Below are 21,283 nucleotides of genomic sequence, written 5' to 3'. Positions count from 1 at the left end.
GCCCCCTTCTAGTACCAATTACTGTATCATGCAGGGTATAAGCAGGAAACTACTAGAAAAGGGTTTAACTGAAAGGAGTTTAAAAAGGGAATATTTATTGAGGTGTTGCAAGGGTCAAGTACCAACAAGAAGTACCCAGGAGCTAGCCACTGCCACCCAGGGGTAAGGGGAGGGAGCAGTATTACTCCAACCTGGGAGGCTGTGGAGCTGTGGAAGAGGGGCTTCTTACTAGGATCTCTGGCTAGGGAGAAACACAACCATGGTTAGAACTGTATCAGACCAAAAAGTGGGGGTAGCAATAAGTACCCCAGCCCCTCTCTCCTCCTATATTTGATGTCCTAAAGGTGACTACTGTTGTCTGAACTGGAAGTCCTAGAGTCAGGTTGGGGAACAGAGCTGAAGCAGGACATAGAAGAGATCAGCCTCCATGAACACAGAGCAGAGCAAAGAAAGAGGAAATGGATTTGTAGCCACATAGAGAATAAACAGCACACTAGGTTGAACAAACTGTTTGCCTTTTCTGTGGCTGGACCCAGGAGGTCAAGGAGAAAAAGATCACACAATGAATCTGACTGGTTTTACTTTAACTTCTTTATCACAAATCCATAAGAGATATTCAACAATGTCTGTAGCTGGAATGATTACCCACTCAGAAATGTGGTTCTAAATACATTGAAGGGATAGGAAGGAGTCAGATTATATATGACTTTGATTTCACTAATTAGGTAAACATGTTTTGAACCTACTACATTCTAAACACTATGTGTAACACCACATTAATGGGGAACAAAATTGACATGGATCTAATTCATGTGTAATGTTGAATAGTGCATGTTAAGAAAGTTAGTTTTATTTTATGAATAATGGAAAGCCACTGATACTATAATGTAGTGTAATTAGTGTAAAGGAATCTTGATGACGGCAGGGGCCTTAACTACTTTATTTACCTTTATACCTGTGACAAATCTAGAACTGGACATATAGCTGATAATGAAAAGTAAATACGTGTTACACCTGTGACATTATGTGTCAACTATACTTGAATAAATAAATACTTATCCAGTGACTAATTTTACACAGTGTTAATTAGCTGCATGAATTCATGAAGATACCAAACAGCAGAGCTTAACACAGGATAATGTGAAAAGCAGGAAAAAGTATAGTTTTGTTGAGAAATTCTGGAAAGTTTCAATATAAGATTTCAGGATGTTGAAAGTGGTATAATGTTTAGGAGGATAGTCTGTGGAGTTGAGCAGACAGATATAGATTTGAATTTCAAGTCAGTTTCAAATCCTGTCCTTCACATTGCAACTATAGGCACCCAGTAGCATCAGACCATAAAGTGAGATGAAGGTTCTTAAGAGATCCAGCTCATTAGCCCCAGGATCCTAGACTCCCAAGCTAAGACTATTCCCAGATGGCTTGGAGAAGGGGGTAGTACAGTGTGAGGAGTTACCCTAGATCATGAAACTATAAAACTTTGACAGAGCCTCCTGCATGCCTGACACTGTGACAGCCAGGGTTTGTTTGTTTCGTTGCATATTCCCCTGGCTGGAGAGCATCACGGTGTGCAACAAGGCCATGTCCAAGCTCAGCCCCAACTCTTTGCCCTCGTTCCCAGATACAACTTTTAACCCTTTCCCAGGTGGAGAGACCAATGGAAGGTAAAGAAAGACCCGTTGAGAAATTCAACAGTGAGCCAGATTCATAGACTGGGACAGAACCCTGGGGAGGTGGACTGCCTCCATTGATCCCCTCCCAGAGTCCTTGACAGTGGCTGGTTTACTTACTACTGCAGGAGGGGCCATGAAGATGCCCCCAGGCTGGTTCTTCCTTCTGGGCTCCTTCCCCTCTCCTGGCTATCGCTGCCTGTGCTGGGCCTTTTGTTGCTGAGAGCAGATCTGTCTGTCCCTCTCTTACCACTCCTGGGTTTGGAATATAAATCATAGCCATGAAATCACCTGGTCTCAGTCTGACTCCCCTGGGCCCACCCCATGGCACTCCTCAAGTGTCACCCAACTGCCTCTGGGGCAGGTCATCTCACTCCAGCAGGAGGAGCCTGCAGTGACTTTGGAGGCCTCTCTTGGCCACTCTGGGAACAAACCTAGTCCTAGGACATGGGCCCTGCAGGTGGACAGCTCTGCCAGGTTGAATTGTTAGAATAAAAAGTGTTTGTTCTTCTTGTCTCAGCTTGGTTTCCTCTCCACTCAGTCTAGCAAGTAGTCAGTTCTGTTGTAATGGGACACAGGAGTTCTGAAAAATCACCATGCTATGCAAAACCCCACACAAGATACCATAGGATTTATGGAAAAATAGAGTTAGCATAGTACTCAAAAATGTTGTCAGTGACACATAAAAAAAGATAGAAAACAAGGATAAACTATAGCAGAATTTGACACGTTAAGAGGTTTAAGAGAAATACAAATGCTACAATGAACACAACACTTTATGTTGAGAAGGACATGAAGTTGCTTGTGGACGTGGATGGAAGGGCTGCAGCTGGTGAGTCATGGTGAAGTGATAAAAGGAGATTTGTTTGAAATCAGACAGAAAATTGTAAAGTGAGGGAAGGTGGCTGGTGGGTGTTAGCAGTGTGTGTGTGTGTGTGTGTGTGTGTGTGTGTGTGTGTAGTGTATTCTGTGATGCTCACTCAGCTTGATGCAGTTTCTGTGTTTGGATTGCACAAAGGCAAATGTGAAATTCACTTATCCTCAAATCGTTTCATAATGTATCAGTGGTGTTGGACCATGTTTGTACATTTAAACCAAGTGACATAGCAGAACTGACTGTATCTCCCTTTTCCTGTGTCAACAGTCTTCCACTCTCCTGAAACCTCCACCTCAGTATTTGAAGATTCCAAGGACTAAGGACTTCAAAAAAAAAATCTCTATTGCACGCACATCCTGTAAGAGTCATCTTTGTATATTGCCCTCACTTCCTCACTGTTTTAATCTACAACCATATAAAAATATGTCCTGTGGCTGCATTGAACCTGCTTTTGTTAATAACTTCCATATTGCCTAATTGAATGAACATTGAATTATAGAGAGTCCCAACAGGGAACAGATGACCCACTCAAATTAGAATAATTAGTGGGGCATCTGGGTGGCTTAGTCAATTGAGTGTCCCAACTCTTGATTTTGGCTCAGGTCATGATCCTAGAGTCCTGCGATGGAGCCCTGCGCTAGACATGGAGCCTGTTTGAGATTCTCTCTCTCTGCCACTGCCCTGCTTGTGCGAGCTCTCTCTGTCTCTAAAATAAAAAATAAAAAAAATAATAGAGAAAGATTTATGTACAAAGGGACTATTTATAAAAATGTCACCAATAAAAGATCCCAAGTGATAGTGCAATTATGTTGCGTTAGTAACAGCACTTGTCACCAGCTTTAGATGTGAAGGGATGAGTCACTAGATTTTTGAAGTAAGGAGTTGGCATAGAGAAGGTTACCTTGAGAGGACCTTTTTTGATTGATGTTGAATTTATTCTATCTCTTCAGGCATGAGTTATGTTTGTGAAGTTAAAAAAATGTTTGTTTGTTTGTTTGTTTATTTATTTATTTATTTATTTATGGAGAGAAAGCATGAGTGGGGGAGGGGCAGAGAGAGAGAGAGGGAGAGAGAGAATTCCAAGCAGGGTCCATGCTCAGCATGGAGCCTGATGTGGAGCTTGATCTCATGGCCATGAGATCATGACCTGAACCGAAATCAAGGGTTGGACACTCAACTGACTGAGCCACCCAGGTGCCACATGTTTGTGAACTTTAATGCCACTTTCTTCTGTTGATTTTGTTCAAATATCTGGTTGTATTTGGTGTTAGATAAAATTGTACTGGACAGGATGCACAAGCGGAAGTTGATTTTATTCTTATGTCTTTGCCAGCAAGGGGAAAGAGAGCACAGATTAAGTCTGGATACTCAATTGTCAAAAGGCAAGGTTGAGCTGGGGCAAGTTGTCAGGTGGAATAGGTTTAAACCCTGGGGTGAGCAAGTGGAAAAGTATTGGAGGTGGGGCGCCTGGGTGGCTCAGTCGGTTAAGCGTCCGACTTCAGCTCAGGTCACGATCTCGCGGTATGTGAGTTCGAGCCCCGCGTCGGGCTCTGTGCTGACTGCTCAGAGCCTGGAGCCTGTTTCAGATTCTGTGTCTCCCTCTCTCTCTGACCCTCCCCCGTTCATCTCTGTCTCTCTCTGTCTCAAAAATAAATAAACGTTAAAAAAAAAATTAAAAAAAAAAAAGTATTGGAGGATTTCAGTGGGAAGTTAATCAATAGGATGTGTCTAACACATTGAATTACTCCTGAGGATTACCAATGATTTTGTCTATGATTAGGCCATCTGTATTTGCTAATTGGTGCCCTTAGAGGTTAGGCTGGTGCCCTCTACAGGGACTGGAAGATGGGGTGCCATCTCTTTCAATGTTTACATTTCAGGAGATAGTTCCCAGATCCTTGAGAAAGACATTTCCTAGGTTGTAAAACTGACCAGAGGTTAACAGAAGATTTATATACACTGCAAAGGGGCAGAGAAAGAATTTATGATTACACATTTGCTTAAACAAGTGTTTTAAGAAAGCAAAGGCCAGGGGCCTATACTCAGAAAAAACTTTCTAAAGTTTAGCCATCTTGGTCATTGATTGTTTGTTTTTTCTCTTAGTAGGCAATGTGAGGATGCTGCTGTATTTGGTTGATGTATCATGTTGTCTAGGAACTGTAGGGTGTCCTAATAGCTTGATTTATGCCTGAGCTTATGCCTCATGCTTGATGGGGCATGATTGTTTATAGCCATGTGGGTCACTGTCCTGTTTTCTGACCCAATCTTTAATATTCTGGAATACTCACCACTGTTTCTTGACTTTTGGCCTACTTCCTTGTCCAGGAGTATACATGCAGGATAGAAGACCTGCTTGACTACTACTCCTATGCTACTCATTTTTTAGCAGCTTGATTTTCTCATGACCTTCTGCTTCTTTTAGTATCAGACGTCTCTGAATCTGAATCAACATTATTTTTGTAGCAGTTTTTTTCCTGTGTACCTTTTGGGCTCCCATTATTTTCCATAATTCTATCACAATAGTCTTTTGTCTTTTGGAGTTTCCTCATATTTTTTTGTTTCATAAATGACTCTCCATTTGTTTTGTATCATGTTATGGGTTGATTTATTATTGAATATCTTGTCAGTATTGTTAGGTTTTGGAATGGGAGTAGGGAGGTGCAGTGAGTGCTGAATTTGTCATGTTGATCCAGAAATATTTGGAACTTATTTACTCTTTAGAATTTTTGAGACTTTCCTGATAGCTTATTATTTTATCATTTCCTGAAAATAATGCATGAAAAGAACATGATGTGTATTATCTGTTTTTACTTGGTGTTAGCTATTCAGCATTCATTCAAATCCACCTTTGTATAACTTTCCATTATCATAGAGACTGGGAAACAAAAAATACTCAACTTTGGAGTCTTGTAATTGGAGATTAACATCAGATTAATTTATGACCAATCAGATATAAAGGTCTGTAGAGGCTTCCTTTTCCATCTCTTCTTCTTGTCTGGAGTTTAATGTGGAGGATGGTGGTCATTGCTTTGAATGGCAGAGCAGAGAAGTAGAAAAAGCCTGGCCTTTTGTTGGTATAGTAGAAGTGTTATAACAACTCAACTACCTGAACCTGTGTGTGTGTGTGTGTGTGTGTGTGTGTGTGTGTGGTGAGATAAAGAAACTCCAATTTGGTTAAGCCACTATAATCTAGTGTGTTTTATACAGCTAAGCACAACCCTAATTGGCAGTTGACTAATGTTTCCCCTTTTTGATGTTTTGTGCCTTGTACAGGATAGTACATTGTTGTGACACTTCTAGCTTCTGTTCACTCTTCACTCACTTTCCAGAGTAGGAGTATCTTATTATTAGTGATTGATGTAAAGGAGGAAAAAATGGGCATGTAGAGCTCAGTCCCTTTCTCTCTTCTTGTCTCTGCAACATGTGTCTCTATGACTCTCAGCCATGTGGTAACTCCAGTTGTAAAGGTCCTATGTCTTCAGGGTCCTATGTCTCAGCAGTTTGGGAGAGTCATTTGATTCAAGACATTGTTAGCATTTGGTTAATTAACAGGGTATATTGAAACAATATAAAAAGCATTCAAAATCCATATTTAGATAAAGAATTCTCAACAAAATACTAGAAAACAGAATTCAGCAAAATATAAAAATGATTATATACTATAATCAAGTGTGTTTTATCTAAAAAATTTAAGATTGGTGAAAATCAACTAATGTAACATACCATATCAATGGAATATAAACCCAAACAACATGATCATCTCAAGATGTAGAAAAAGCATTTGACAAAATCCAGTACTCTTTCAAGATAAAGACACTTAAAAACTAGGAATAGAAGGGAGCTCCCTCAACTTGATGAAGCCCATCTATTAAAACCCCACAGCTAACATTATACTTGATGATGCAAAATTGGAGATTTTCTCTCTAAGATGGGGAATAAGATACAGAGGTCTGTTCCCACACTTCTATTCAACATCATACTGAGGTTCTAGCCAGGGCAGAGGCAAAAAACTAAAATAAAGGCACTTGGTTGTAAAGGAAGGAGTAAAACTATCTCTATTTGCAGGCGACATGATCTTGTATGTAGAAAAAAGCTATTATAAGTAATAAACAAGTAATAAACAAGGAGATAAGGTAATTTGTACATAAATTATTTGTATTTTTTATGCTAGCAATGAACTATTCAAATAAGAAAACAATTTCATTTAACACCAGAAATAATTAAATATTTAAGAGTAAACTTAACAAGCAGAAGGCAAAATGTGTACTCTGAAAACTACAAAATGTTTAGAAGAAATTAAAGAGAAACTAAATAAAGGGAAAGATATCTTTTGTTCATGAGAAGGGATAATATCGAGATGGCAATACTCCTGAAATTGATCCACAGATTCTGTGAAGTCCCTATCAAAATTTCAACTGCCTTTTGGCAGAAATGGACAGGTTCATCTTAAAATTCATATGGAAATTCAAGGGACCAAGAAGAGCTAAATAATATTTAAAAAAAAGAATAAAGTTGGTGGACTCACACTTCCAAACTTACTACACAGTTATAATAATCAAAACACCATGGTATTAATATGAGGATGTATATATAGTTCAATGGAATAGAATTGAAAATTCAGAAATAAACCCTTATACTTATGGTTAACTGGTTTTTAACAAAGTTATAAAATCAATTTGATGGGAGGAATAGCCTTTTCAACAAATGGTGCTGGGATAATTGGATATGCAGGATGCATATCATTTTCTCACATATCATATATAAAAGTTAAAATGAATCATAGGCTTAAATGCAAGAACTAAAACTATAAAACCCTTAGAAGATAATATAGGAACAAATATTATGACATTGACATTAGGTAAAACCTATGAGACCAAAAGCATGAGCAATAAAGAAAAATACATGAGTTAGATGTCATCAAAATTAAAAACGTCCATGCTTCAAAGAATACCATCAAGACATTAAAAAGACAACCCATAGCATAAGAGAACATACATGCAAATCATATCTCTGATAAGGAACTTGTATATAGAATATTCAAAGAACTCTTACAACTTAATAATAAGAGGACAAACAACCCAACTAAAAATCCAGTTTAAAAGTGGACAAATGATCTGAATGGACATTACCCTAAAGAAGACATGCACGTGGCCAGTATGCATGTGAACACATACATGCTCGACATCACTAGCTATCAGGAAGCTCAAATCAAAAACCACAATGGAATACCACCTCACACCACCTAGGATACTTTAATCAAAAAAGATAGATAAAAGCAAATGAAAAATGGACTTTTTATTGTAGAATGGTCTTAGATTTTTAGAATAGTGTTAGTTGTGAAGATAGTGTAGAATTCCCATATATCCCACTCCTACCTTCTCTATTGTTATTAATTTCTTTGGTACAGTACATTTGTCACCTTTCACTAACCAATATTGATACAGTATTATTAACTAAAGTAATGCTTTATTCAGATTTTTAAAATGTTTACCTAATGTCTTTTTTTCTGTTCCAGGATTCCATCAGGACACAACATTACATTTAGATGCCAGGTCTCCACAGTCCTTTTGCTTTGATACTTTTCTTATGATTGGACCAGGATTATGTGTTTTTGGAGAAATGCCAAAGAGGTAAAGTCTATTCTCATCATATCATATCATATCAGAGATACTTATTATGTACATGATTTGTCAGTGTTGATGTAAACTTGATCACCTAACTGACATGATGTTTGTTGAGTTTCTTCATTTGTTTTTTAACCGACTGAGCCACCCAGGCACCTTAGTTTCTTCATTTGTAAACTGATTCTTTTTCCCACTTCGCATACTGTACTCTTGGGAGAGAAATAACGAGTTATGCACTTAAGAAGTAAATAATTATGTTCCAGCTATTTGAGGATGGTGTATATACATAAATTATTTGGAAATTTTTACATGGGAGATTTGTCTATTATTCTCCATTTATTTATTGAATCATCTACTTATATCAGTGTAGACTTATGGATATTTATTTTGTACATTGGGTATTAATCCCATACCAGGACTTCTGATGTGTAAAGAACTTAGAAGTCTTCACTCCTGTCCTTACAAGAAGAAAAATTAGAAAAAAAGGAATATTAATAATTTTTCTTGAATCCATAAGGGAATTGATTGTTGCAGGGCAAAGTGCCACCCCAAAATTTGGAGAGATAGGAAAACACAGAGAATCAGTTTACTTAGAGTAGAAGCTGCTGGGGTCACAAACTGGTAGGAAGACGTCAAAGGTAATTTTGGCATATTGCTGGAGTATGAGTGAAGTTTAGTATGAAAATGAGAAATATTTGGGGACTACAGTCTTAGGGAAGCCCCGCACTTAATATCCAGCAATTCCAGCAGATTCTCACAGTATAGATCCAAGATGGGCCCCCTGGATTTTGGCAGGAGGAGGGGAGAAGTTAACATTATGAAATAATCCCAGAGCATTCTCCATGATAAAGGCCTCATCTCCATGGGGAAGAGACTTTATTACAGCCATTTCCCACCTAGAGGAAGGGATTCCTCTGACACCAGGAAGTCAGTTAGCCCTGTCACCTCAGTTTTCTTGTGGGTCCAGGAAGTGATTGATTTTCAGTTGTTCAACTTTTTCTTGATGTGAGGATGGGAATGACAACTTCTAAACTTTCTTTACACATTTAACCTGAAAAGAAGTCTCTCTGAGTCTCACATAATTTTTACTAATTTGTTAGTTTTCCAATGTCTATACCCATTTAAAGATGTTCATCCATGATTTCTACTTGTTCTCAGCAGGAGACTTTGCTTGAATTATCCTATCAGCCATTAATAGAAATGGATCCAATCTCTTGGATGGCAATATTAGAGGAGATTCTAGTATCTTTTTTTCTGGGACTTGTTTTTTTTCTTTCTCCCTGAAATGTCAAAGGATCCCAGGGACTTGGTCTAAACATCATGTGGAAAGAGTAACAGGCTTTGACCCATCCATTAGTACACTACTGTTTATCCGTTGTCACTGCTTTTGTTTTTGGTGTCTGGAGTCACAATTAAAAACAGGTGAAAGCACATGGTCCAATTCTGTATTGACATTAGATATAACGAAACTCTAACTCACTCTGTCAAAGGAAAGATTATTCAGTTCCTTGAGGGTTAATGGCCTAATGCTGTCACATTTGAACTTCCAAATTTACTGGCACAAGTTAGGCTTCTTCTTTCGAAGTCAGCCATAATGCCATGTGATTGGGTCAGAAATGTCATATCCGCATGCTATCTTAGAGCCAATATTCCACCCTTATTGATCTGGCACTGAAATAAATAAAAAACATTAGACCAACTTTCCTTCTTTTTGTCCCCAAACAAATATCATTTCTTTTACAGAAAAAAATCCTCTTTAGATACTTTTGGTGTCCTTTATAATTTCAGTGAACCATTGGGCATCATTAGGATTTTCTGAATTCATTAGAGAAATTCAAGTAATGTTGAATAGAACAAATTGAATATTCCTCTTTAGGCTCTAATGCAAATAAACTCAAGAGTTGGTAAAAACTTTATAAAATAACAAAATAATTACTGTCAAATTCTTGACCTACATTCTTTTTTTAATGTTTATTTATTATTTTGAGAGAGAGAGAGAGAGAGAGAGAGACAGAGTACGAGTGGGGTAGAGAGAGAGGGAGACACAGAATCTGAAGCAGGCTCAAGACTCTGAGCTGTCAGCACAGAGCCAGACATGGGGCTTGAATTCACAGACCACAAGATCATGACCTGAGCTGAAGTCAGACACTTAACTGACTGAGCCACCCAAGTGTCCCAACTTGACCTACATTCTTATAACTGATAGGGATCCTATAGAGTGACTATAGAGGATTTAAAATGTGCCGTGTTTACTATTGGACAGGAAAATTGCTGCCACCTTTTAAATGGAATATTGTTTTATTAAAAGACAGGAGATTTATAATTTCACTTGGAGATCATTCCTTTTTATTGTCATCTTAATTTATGTTTTTTTTTTTTTTTTTTTTTTTTTTTCAACGTTTATTTATTTTTGGGACAGAGAGAGACAGAGCATGAACGGGGGAGGGGCAGAGAGAGAGGGAGACACAGAATCTGAAACAGGCTCCAGGCTCTGAGCCATCAGCCCAGAGCCTGATGCGGGGCTCGAACTCACGGACCGTGAGATCGTGACCTGGCTGAAGTCGGACGCTTAACCGACTGCGCCACCCAGGCGCCCCTTAATTTATGTTTTTAAAAGTTAGTAGCAAGGTTGAATAGAGAGAAAAGGGTAAGGGTTAAGAACACAGACTCTGGAGCCTGAATGCTTAGGTTCTAACCTCACTCTGCAACTTCCTTCCCATTTGACCTTGGCCAAGTGTCTCAACTTTCTTGCCTCACCTGCAGAATGTGTAAATGACAGTTGTACGTGTTTCATAGGGTTGTTGTGCAATTCTATGAGTTAATATTTGAGAAATGCTTAGAACAGCGCCTGGCACATAGTATACACTTTACAAAACAGGTGAGTTAATTTGAATCGATATTGCTAGCAACTGGGAGACATGGAATTTTAACCCAGGGCTGTTGTGCTCCAAAGCCTGTGCTCTTTCTATAATACCAGTTGTAAAATTCTGCCATCAAAAGTTGGCTCACTTCCTGGACACATTCTCACCCAAACCAAGCACCCTCTGGAAGCCCACTCTCAGCTCCTGGGTCCGTAGGGCATACACCATGGGGTTAAAGGCTGGGGGCATAACATTATGCAGCACGTTGAAGAGAACAGGGATGAAGGGGACCTTTCTTCCTGCCAGGTGGGTGACAGACAGCACAATAACGGCTGTGTAGAAGAAGACAATGAGGATGAGATGGGAGCTGCAGGTACTCAGGGCCTTGGATGTTGCTTCAGCGGAGTTCAGCCTCAGCACTGAGCGAACAATCAAAGCATAGGAAGCAAAGACCAGACCCATGTCACCCCCAAGTGTAACCCATGCCAAGGCCAACTGGCATACTCTGTTAATAGTGGCGTCATCACAGGCCAGACTAGTGACCCCCAAATTAGAGCACAGACAGTGGTCAATTTCATTTCCGGAGCAGTAGTGTCGCTGAGCAGCCAGTACAGGCAATGGGATGGTCAACAGGCCATTCCTGAGCACCATGGACAGGGTGGCTTTGATCACCGAAGCCTCATTGACTATGGAGGAGTACTGAAGGGGGTAGCAAATGGCTACATATCTATCCACAGCCATGCAGAGGAAGATGCCTGACTCCATTCCCATGAAAGTATGGATAGCATAGATCTGAGCAAAGCACTCGTGGAGGCTGATGGCCTTGGCATCAAACCAGAGAATGGCCAGGATCTTGGGCATGATGGTGGTAGCCAGGCCAATGTCCACGATAGCCAAGATGCCAAGGAGCTGATACATGGGCTGGTGCAGGGAAGGCTCATGTTGGATGGTGATCAAGATGAGGATGTTGGCAATGAGAGCTAAGATGTAGAGCAGAGCCAGGGGCAGGGAGAACCAGTGCTGCCACTCATGAATGCCTGGGAGCCCCACCAGGATGAACTCAGACACTTGAAGCCTTGAGCTATTGGTTATACTCAGGGTGGTATCCATATCATGGGATGTCTTCTTCTCAGCATCTGCCTACGGATTAAGGGAAGCAAGGATAGTGTGTGGTTAGCTTAGCTAAAGGTTAAAATTTCTGTGCAGGTATAAGATTCACCACAATAATTCAGTTCTGTTAAATATAATGCATCCTTTATCCCCTTGAGACTCTGGGAAAAAGTTTACCTAAGAATAAAAGAAGGTCCAGTGTGATAAAAGATAAAGATTTAATATAATACAAGTAAAGATTTACTGATTCTATGTGCCTGAAATCCAGCATATATTTTTATATGCTGGGGACATGAACATAATGCGGGAGACAGATACATTTTAAAGAAACATACATATCCGGCCTGTTCTAGCTTTCAGTGGTTGCCAAACAAAATATTACAGACTGGGTAACTTAACCAATGGAAATTTGTTTTCTCACAGTTTCGTGGGCCAGAGGTCCAAAATCAAGGTGTTGGTGGTCCTGTTTTCTTCTCAGTCCTCTCTCATTGGTTTATAGATGACTGTCTTCTTCTGATGTCTTCACATTGTCTATTGTTTGTAAATGCACATGTCTGTGTCCAAATTTCTTCTTAAGGACACTTGTCACATTGGATTAGGGTCCATGGTCAAGATTTCATTTTAACTTAATTCCCTCTTTAAAGACTTTTTCTGCGAAACTGCTAATTCTGAGGTACTAGAGACAAGGATTTCAGTACCTGAAGTGAAGCATACAACTGATCCCTAACAAGTAAGTAAAGTTAGGGAGTAGAGGTGATGTCTCCATTCGTAGGGATTTCATAAAGAGAATAAGTGGCCGCAGTTAGAACTCTGACCAGGCCTTTTGAGTGCCTTGTTGTTGGAGAATAATTTCTGACATAAAGCACTTCATTTAATTTTACCATACAGGTGAGGAAACAGATTGAATGATTTGTCTAGATAAGGATCATGTATCAAAATCACTAATATGTGTCAAAGCTACAGCAAAATTTTAATGTTATGCATTTAAATCCAACACTCCTTTCATAAAATCTTAGCCAAAAGATTACTACCCTATGGAATAGCATTTGTTTCCTTTTCTGATTATGAAGGGAATGTTAAAGACATACCTAGAGCTGTATTTTTAAATCCCTTATGTTATTAACAAAAGGTAGGAGGAGGAACAAGTGGCAAAAATCTTAAATTAAAAAAAATGTTTATGTATTTTTGAGAGAGGGAGAGAGAGAGCGGGAGAGGGGCAGAGGGAGACACACACACAAAACTGAAGCAGTCTCAGGCTCCAGGCTGTTAACACAGATCCCGACTGACACAAACTCATGAACTGTGAGATCATGACCTGAACTCAAGTCAGATGCTTAACCTACAGCCACCCAGGCGCCCCATGGCAACAAACTTCTAACAGCTTCTATATTTCTGTATGGTACAAATTGGAAATATAGCACGCACATTTAGCCTTTTTTTTTTCTTTGCTTAAGTAATTTTGTGGCTTGCTTTTACTCTTGGTTCTCTTTTTTAACATATTCTTGATTTATTAATTCTTTAATTTTTGGAGAACTTTTCAAGCAATTGTATCTAAAACTGTACCTGAGAGACTGATGTCAGCAAAATAGTGGGCTAGCAAACTGTAGGTCTTTGTTCTACCACAGATCACTAATCAAGCAACAGATTGACCAAAATAGCTTTGTGGTTGTTCTAGAAACTGAGAAACTAAGTTACAATCTATAGGGACCAAGTGAATGAATGCCCAACCGAAGAAATGCCACACTCAAAATTGCAGGAGTTTTCATGGTATTTTCTCACTCTTGTCTCACCCTCTCCTTTATGCAGCATGGTACACGCAGGAGGAATCCATCCAATTCTTAGTTTCTCCCTTGAGAGGTAAGGTAAAAAGTGTTTTCATGGTCGCCTGACTGGGAAGTCCCATCCTTTTGAGGTTGTCCCATCATCTTAGAGCTCTGCCTCATTTCTCTCCTATTTTCTGATCATAGACCATAGTCTCTATAGATGGGAAGAGCTTGTAAGAAGGGAGGTAGTAAAGGTGAAGATCAAATAAGTAAAGCCAGCCATGGAAGTGGAAGGCATATACTAATCAAATTCAGAGTCAGGACAGAATTACTGGAATGTGGGACACATCAATCCCCTCACCTCTCAGGATGTAGATCATTGGTTGGTTTCCTTACTACTTCAGGAGGATCTTTGAAGAGGCTTTCACACTGACAGTGCTTTCTGTAGCTGTTTCTGCTCTCCTGGCTTCAGCTACCTGTGTTCAGCCATACGTTGTTCAGAGCAGATCTGTAACTTTGTTTGTCATCCCTGGAGTGTGGGGTTTTAGAATAAATTAGATCCTGGTGATGCCTGGTTTGGTGTGCTGGTCTATAAGCCCTCCCCACTCTACTCTAAGCGTCCTCCAGGGTGTCATGCTTTTTTTTTTTTAATCAAAATAAGGCCTCTGGTGCCCTTGGGGGTTAGCCAAGTAATTTCAGGGAGTAGACACATCCAACACTAATCTTAGGGCAGTTCCCCAGATGGACAGCTTTCTACTCCAGACTCCTCAGAGTTTAACTGATGAATAATGCTCCTCAAATTGTATGACAGTTCTGAAGTAGCCCCCACCTTCAAATGTATGTTTACTTCATATCCCTCCCAGAGATTGCCTCTATTTATTTTCCCCTTCACAAACTTTGTGAGTAACCTCTTTATTTTGTTTACTCTTCCTCATTTTCTTGATGTTTATTTCACTACAATTTAATTTTTGTTTCAATATTGCACAGAAATTTCTCTCATTAATACTCTCAAATTGCCAAAAATAATGTATTTTTTTTAGAATGTAATCTCACTCAAACCCTCTCTAGTGTTTGTCTGTGTTGATCAGTTCCTTCTAGTACCACCTGCCTCTCTTGTATTTCATGACGTGGTACTTTTAGTGTTAATTAAACTGAAATAAAAGAGTGACGTTTAACTTGTATTCAGATCAAATCCTTCTTAATGAGAAATGTATTGGTTGATAAGTCTATCTAAAATGGCAGTCCCAATTCTATCATTCTCTGCTTTATTTCTAGGACACTCATCACAACATGCCAAATTATGGACTTACTTCTTTGTCATTTTGATTTCTAAAATCATTCCCTTTGGGTTGTCTTACTTTTTTGATGATATCCTTTGTCTTTTTTTTTTTTTAATATATGAAGTTTATTGTCAAATTGGTTTCCATACAACACTCAGTGCTCATCCCAAAATGTGCCCTCCTCAACACCCATCACCCACCCTCCCCTCCCTCCCACCCCCCATCAACCCTCAGTTTGTTCTCAGTTTTTAAGAGTCTCTTATGCTTTGGCTCTCGCCCACTCTAACCTCTTTTTTTTTTTTTCCTTCCCCTCCCCCATGGGTTTCTGTTACGTTTCTCAGGATCCACATAAGAGTGAAACCATATGGTATCTGTCTTTCTCTGTATGGCTTATTTCACTTAGCATCACACTCTCCAGTTCCATCCACGTTGCTACAAAGGGCCATATTTCATTCTTTCTCATTGCCACGTAGTACTCCATTGTGTATATAAACCACAATTTCTTTATCCATTCATCAGTTGATAGGCATTTAGGCTCTTTCCATAATTTGGCTATTGTTGAGAGTGCTGCTATAAACATTGGGGTACAAGTGCCCCTATGCATCAGTACTCCTGTATCCTTTGGGTAAATTCCTAGCAGTGCTATTGCTGGGTCATAGGGTAGGTCTATTTTTAATTTTGTGAGGAACCTCCACACTGTTTTCCAGAGTGGCTGCACCAATTTGCATCCCCACCAACAGTGCAAGAGGGTTCCCGTTTCTCCACATCCTCTCCAGTATCTATAATCTCCTGATTTCTTCATTTTGGCCACTCTGACTGGCGTGAGGTGATATCTGAGTGTGGTTTTGATTTGTATTTCCCTGATGAGGAGCGACGTTGAGCATCTTTTCATGTGCCTGTTGGCCATCCGGATGTCTTCTTTAGAGAAGTGTCTATTCATGTTTTCTGCCCATTTCTTCACTGGGTTATTTGTTTTTCGGGTGTGGAGTTTGGTGAGCTCTTTATAGATTTTGGATACTAGCCCTTTGTCTGATATGTCATTTGCAAATATCTTTTCCCATTCTGTTGGTTGCCTTTTAGTTTTGTTGATTGTTTCCTTTGCTGTGCAGAAGCTTTTTATCTTCATAAGGTCCCGGTAGTTCATTTTTGCTTTTAATTCCCTTCCCTTTGGGGATGTGTCAAATAAGAGATTGTTACGGCTGAGGTCAGAGAGGTCTTTTCCTGCTTTCTCCTCTAGGGTTTTGATGGTTTCCTGTCTCACATTCAGGTCCTTTATCCATTTTGAGTTTATTTTTGTGAATGGTGTGAGAAAGTGGTCTAGTTTCAACCTTCTGCATGTTGCTGTCCAGTTCTCCCAGCACCATTTGTGAAAGAGACTGTCTTTTTTCCATTGGATGTTCTTTCCTGCTTTGTCAAAGATGAGTTGGCCATACGTTTGTGGGTCTAGTTCTGGGGTTTCTATTCTATTCCATTGGTCTATGTGTCTGTTTTTGTGCCAATACCATGCTGTCTTGATGATGACAGCTTTGTAGTAGAGGCTAAAGTCTGGGATTGTGATGCCTCCTGCTTTGGTCTTCTTCTTCAAAATTACTTTGGCTATTCGGGGCCTTTTGTGGTTCCATATGAATTTTAGGATTGCTTGTTCTAGCTTTGAGAAGAATGCTGGTGCAATTTTGATTGGGATTGCATTGAATGTGTAGATAGCTTTGGGTAGTATTGACATTTTGACAATATTTATTCTTCCAATCCATGAGCAGGGAATGTCTTTCCATTTCTTTATATCCCAAAGCATTTGGATTGTTGTATTTTCATTTTCATTTGTTTCCATATATTTTTTAATTTCTTCTCTAATTGCCTGGTTGACCCATTCTTTCTTTAGTAGGGTGTTCTTTAACCTCCATGCTTTTGGAGGTTTTCCATACTTTTTCCTGTGGTTGATTTCAAGCTTCATAGCATTGTGGTCTGAAAGTATGCATGGTATGATTTCAATTCTTGTAAACTTATGAAGGGCTGTTTTGTGACCCAGTATGTGATCAACCTTGGAGAAAGTTCCATGTGCACTTGAGAAGAAATATATTCTGTTGCTTTGGGATGCAGAGTTCTAAATATACCTGTCAAGTCCATCTGATCCAATGTATCATTCAGGGCCCTTGTTTCTTTATTGACCATGTGTCTAGATGATCTATCCATTTCTATAAGTGGGGTGTTAAAGTCCCCTGTAATTACCACATTCTTATCAATAAAGTTGCTTATGTTTGTGAGTAATTGTTTTATATATTTGGGGGCTCCTGTATTCGGTGCATAGACATTTATAACTGTTAGCTCTTACTGATGGATAGACCCTGTGATTATTATATAATGCCCTTCTTCATCTCTTGTTACAGCCTTTAATTTAAAGTCTAGTTTGTCTGATATAAGTATGGCTACTCCAGCTTTCTTTTGATTTCCAGTGGCATGATAAATAGTTCTCCATCCACTCACTCTCAATCTGAAGGTGTCCTCAGGTCTAAAATGAGTCTCTTGTAGACAGAAAATAGATGGGTCTTGTTTTTTTATCCATTCTGATACCCTATGTCTTTTGGTTGGCGCATTTAGTCCATTTACATTCAGTGTTATTATAGAAAGATATGGGTTTAGAGTCATTGTGATGTCTGTAGGTTTCATGCTTGTAGCGATGTCTCTGGTACTTTGTCTCACAGGATCCCCCTTAGCATCTCTTGTAGGGCTGGTTTAGTGGTGACGAATTCCTTCAGTTTTTGTTTGTTTGGGAAGACCTTTATCTCTCCTTCTATTCTAAATGACAGACTTGCTGGATAAAGGATTCTCAGCTGCATATTTTTTTTATTCATCACATTGAAGATCTCCTGCCATTCCTTTCTGGCCTGCCAAGTTTCAGTAGAGAGATTGGTCACGAGTCTTATAGGTCTCCCTTTATACGTTAGAGCACGTTTATCTCTAGCTGCTTTAAGAATTTTCTCTTTATCCTTGTATTTTGCCAGTTTCACTATGATATGTCGTGCAGAAGATTGATTCAAGTTACCTCTGAAGGGAGTTCTCTGTGTCTCTTGGATTTCAATGCCTTTTTCCTTCCCCAGATCCAGGAATTTCTCAGCTATTATTTCTTCAAGTACACCTTCAGCACCTTTCCCTCTCTCTTCCTCCTCTGGAATACCAATTATGTGTAGATTATTTCTCTTTAGTGCATCACTAAGTTCTCTAATTTTCCCCTCATACTCCTGGATTTTTTTTTATCTCTTTTTCTCAGCTTCTTATTTTTCCATAATTTTATCTTCTAGTTCACCTATTCTCTCTTCTGCCTCTTCAATCCGAGCCGTGGTCATTTCCATTTTATTTTGCAGCTCATTGATAACATTCTTTAGCTCCTCCTGGCTGTTCCTTAGTCCCTTGATCTCTGTAGCAGGAGATTCTCTGCTGTCCTTTATACTGTTTTCAAGCCCAGCGATTAATTTTATGACGATTATTCTAAATTCACTTTCTGTTATATTGTTTAAATCATTTTTGATCAGTTCGTTAGCTGTTGTTATTTCCTGGACATTTTTCTGAGGGGAATTCTTCCGTTTGGTCATTTTGGATAGTCCCTGGAGTGGTGCAGGACTGCGGGGCACTTCCCCTGTGCTGTCTTGAATAACTTGCATTGGTGGGCGGGGCCGCAGTCAGACCTGATGTCTGCCCCCAGCCCACCGCTGGGGCCACAGTCAGACTGGTGTGTGCCTTCTCTTCCCCTCTCCTAGGGGCAGGATTCACTGTGGGGTGGTGTGGCCCGTCTGGGCTACTTGCACACTGACAGGATTGTGGTACTGGGGATCTGGCGTATTAGCTGGGGTGGATCGGCAAGGTGCACAGGGGCGGGAGGGGCAGGCTCAGCTCGCTTCTCCCCTCAGAGATCCGCTTTGGGAGGGGCCCTGTGGCACCGGGAGGGAGTCAGACCCACTGGAGAGATGGATCTGCAGAAGCACAGCCTTGGGTGTTTTTGTGATGCAAGCAACTTCCCTGTCAGGAACTGGTGCCCTTTGGGATTTTGGCTGGGGAATGGGCAAGGGAGATGGCACTGGCGAGCGCCTTTGTTCCCCGCCAAGCTGAGCTCTGTCGTCTGGGGCTCAACACCTCTCCCTCCTGTTGTCCTCCAGCCCTCCTGTTCTCCGAGCAGAGCTGTTAGCTTATAACCTTCCAGATGTCAAGTCCCGCTTGCTGTTGGAACACACTCCTTCTGTCCCCTCCGTTTTTGCAAGCCAGTCTTGGGAGCTCTGCTTGGCCGAAGGCCCGCCCCTCCGCCCCGGCTCCCTCCCGCCAGTCCGTGGAGCGCACACCGCCTAGCTGCCCTTCCTACCCTCTTCTGTGGGCCTCTCCTCTGCGCTTGGCTCTGGAGACTCTGTTCTGCTAGTCTTCTGGTGGTTTTCTGGGTTATTTAGGCAGGTGTAGGTGGAATCTAAGTGATCAGCAGGACGCGCAGTGAGCCCAGCATCCTCCTACGCTGCCATCTTCCCAGGATCGGGTCCTGGCTGTCCTCCTTTTTTTAGTTTTTCAAATAGCTTGTTAGAAGGTATGAACTGCCATGCGGAGGTCAGAGTGCCTCCCCAGCCGTGGCCTGGCTGCGGGTCGCCCAGTGACCTACGGGCCCAAGGACCATAGGTGAGGCGCCGCCATCTTCCCAGGATCCTATATATAATATACCGATGATATCCTTTGAAGCACAAACATTTCTAATTTTGATCAAGTCCAATTTTTCTATTTCTCCCCCCTCCCCCCAACCCTTGTCCTGTGCTTTTGGTGTATTAGCTAGGAAGGCTTTGCCTAAACAAAGATCATGAGGATTTACTTGTACATTTTTTTCTAGGAGGTTGGTAGTTTTAGTTTTGATATTTAAGTTTGTGACTCATCTTAAGTTAATTTTAGTATATGGCGTGTTGAAGGGTCCAACTTCTGTCTTTGCACATGGGTATTCAGTGGTCCCAGTACCATTTGTTGAAAAGACTATTATATTCTCATTGAATGATCTCACAAGCCTTATTGAAAATCAGTTGACCATGAACATACAAGTTTATTTCTGGACTCTCAATTCTGCATCCAACTATTTGTCTGCCTTTATGTCAATACAACTTTGTTTTGATTACTTTTCTTCGAGGTTTATTTTGAAATTGTGAAGTGTGAATGCTCCAACTTTGATTTTTTTCCATGATTGTTTTGATTCAAGGTCCCTTGAAATTCCACATGAATTTTATGATCAGCTTGTGCATTTCTTCAAGAAAAAAAAAAGCAATTTGTGTTTTGCTAGGGGTTATTTTAAATCTGTAGATGAATTTGGGGAGTATTGCCTTGTGAACCATATTAAGTCTTGAGGAATGAACACAGACGTCTTCCTATTCATTTAGTTCTACTTTAATTTTTGTTAGAAATGCTTTGTAGTTTTCATTGAGCAAGGCTTGCACCTCCTTGGTTAAATTTATTCCTAAGTATTTTATAATTTTTGATGGTATTGTAAATGGAAGTATTTCTTATTCTATTTTTGAATTGTTCTTTGCTCATGTGTACAAATACAACTTTTTTTTTTGTATCCTGCAACATTTCTGAATTCATTAGCTCTAATGATTTTTTTTTTTTTTTTGGTGTATTCTTTAGGATTTTCTATATATAAGATCATGTCATCTGTGAATAGAGATAGTTTCACTTCTTCCTTTTTTATTTGGATCCTTTTTACGTAATTTTGTTGCCTAATTGTTATAGTCAGTCCAGCTAAAGGCTTGTCAATTTTGTTGATCTTTTCGAAGAACCAAGTCTTGGTTTTGTTGATTTTTTAATTCTTTTCTATTCTCTGTTTCACTTATCTTATTGTGATCTTTGGTTTTTCCATCTTTCTTCTTGCTTTGTGTTTAGTTTGCTGTTCTTTTCCTAGTTACTTAAGCAGGAAAGTTATGTTTTTGATTTGAAATTTATTTTATTTTTCAATGTAGGTGTTATAGGTATAAGTTTTGAGGAATGTGTTTGCTCTATCCCATAAGTTTTGGTATGGTGTGTGTTCATTTCTATTCTTATCAAGTATTTTCTATTTGATTTTCTCTTTCACCCAAATTTTTAAAGAA

General features: G+C 39.8%; 2 protein-coding genes across 2 annotated transcripts in view; one reads left to right on the top strand and one right to left on the bottom strand.

Moving 5' to 3' along the window:
- The window catches only part of LOC122200037 (olfactory receptor 56A4-like), a 206,725-nt gene that overhangs the window by 128,374 nt on the left and 57,068 nt on the right, over positions 1 to 21,283 (top strand). The window contains exon 7 of the mRNA XM_042905447.1: positions 8,063 to 8,177. Coding sequence (XP_042761381.1) covers positions 8,063 to 8,177 — 115 coding nt within the window. The remainder of the gene's footprint in view (positions 1 to 8,062; positions 8,178 to 21,283) is intronic.
- On the bottom strand, positions 11,177 to 12,142 carry LOC122200043 (olfactory receptor 688-like). Its single transcript, XM_042905452.1, has one exon. The coding sequence runs from the start codon at positions 12,140 to 12,142 to the stop codon at positions 11,177 to 11,179; it is 966 nt and encodes a 321-aa protein (XP_042761386.1).

Source organism: Panthera leo, chromosome D1 (assembly GCF_018350215.1).
Source record: "Panthera leo isolate Ple1 chromosome D1, P.leo_Ple1_pat1.1, whole genome shotgun sequence".
NCBI classification, from domain to species: Eukaryota; Metazoa; Chordata; class Mammalia; order Carnivora; family Felidae; genus Panthera; species Panthera leo.
The sequence above is the reverse complement of the archived record's forward strand: the minus strand, read 5'-3'. Positions and strand labels throughout refer to the sequence as shown.

Bases quoted from the DNA above. Each gene is read 5' to 3' on its own strand.
- LOC122200043 (XM_042905452.1), bottom strand. From the start codon at position 12,142: ATGGATACCACCCTGAGTATAACCAATAGCTCAAGGCTTCAAGTGTCT.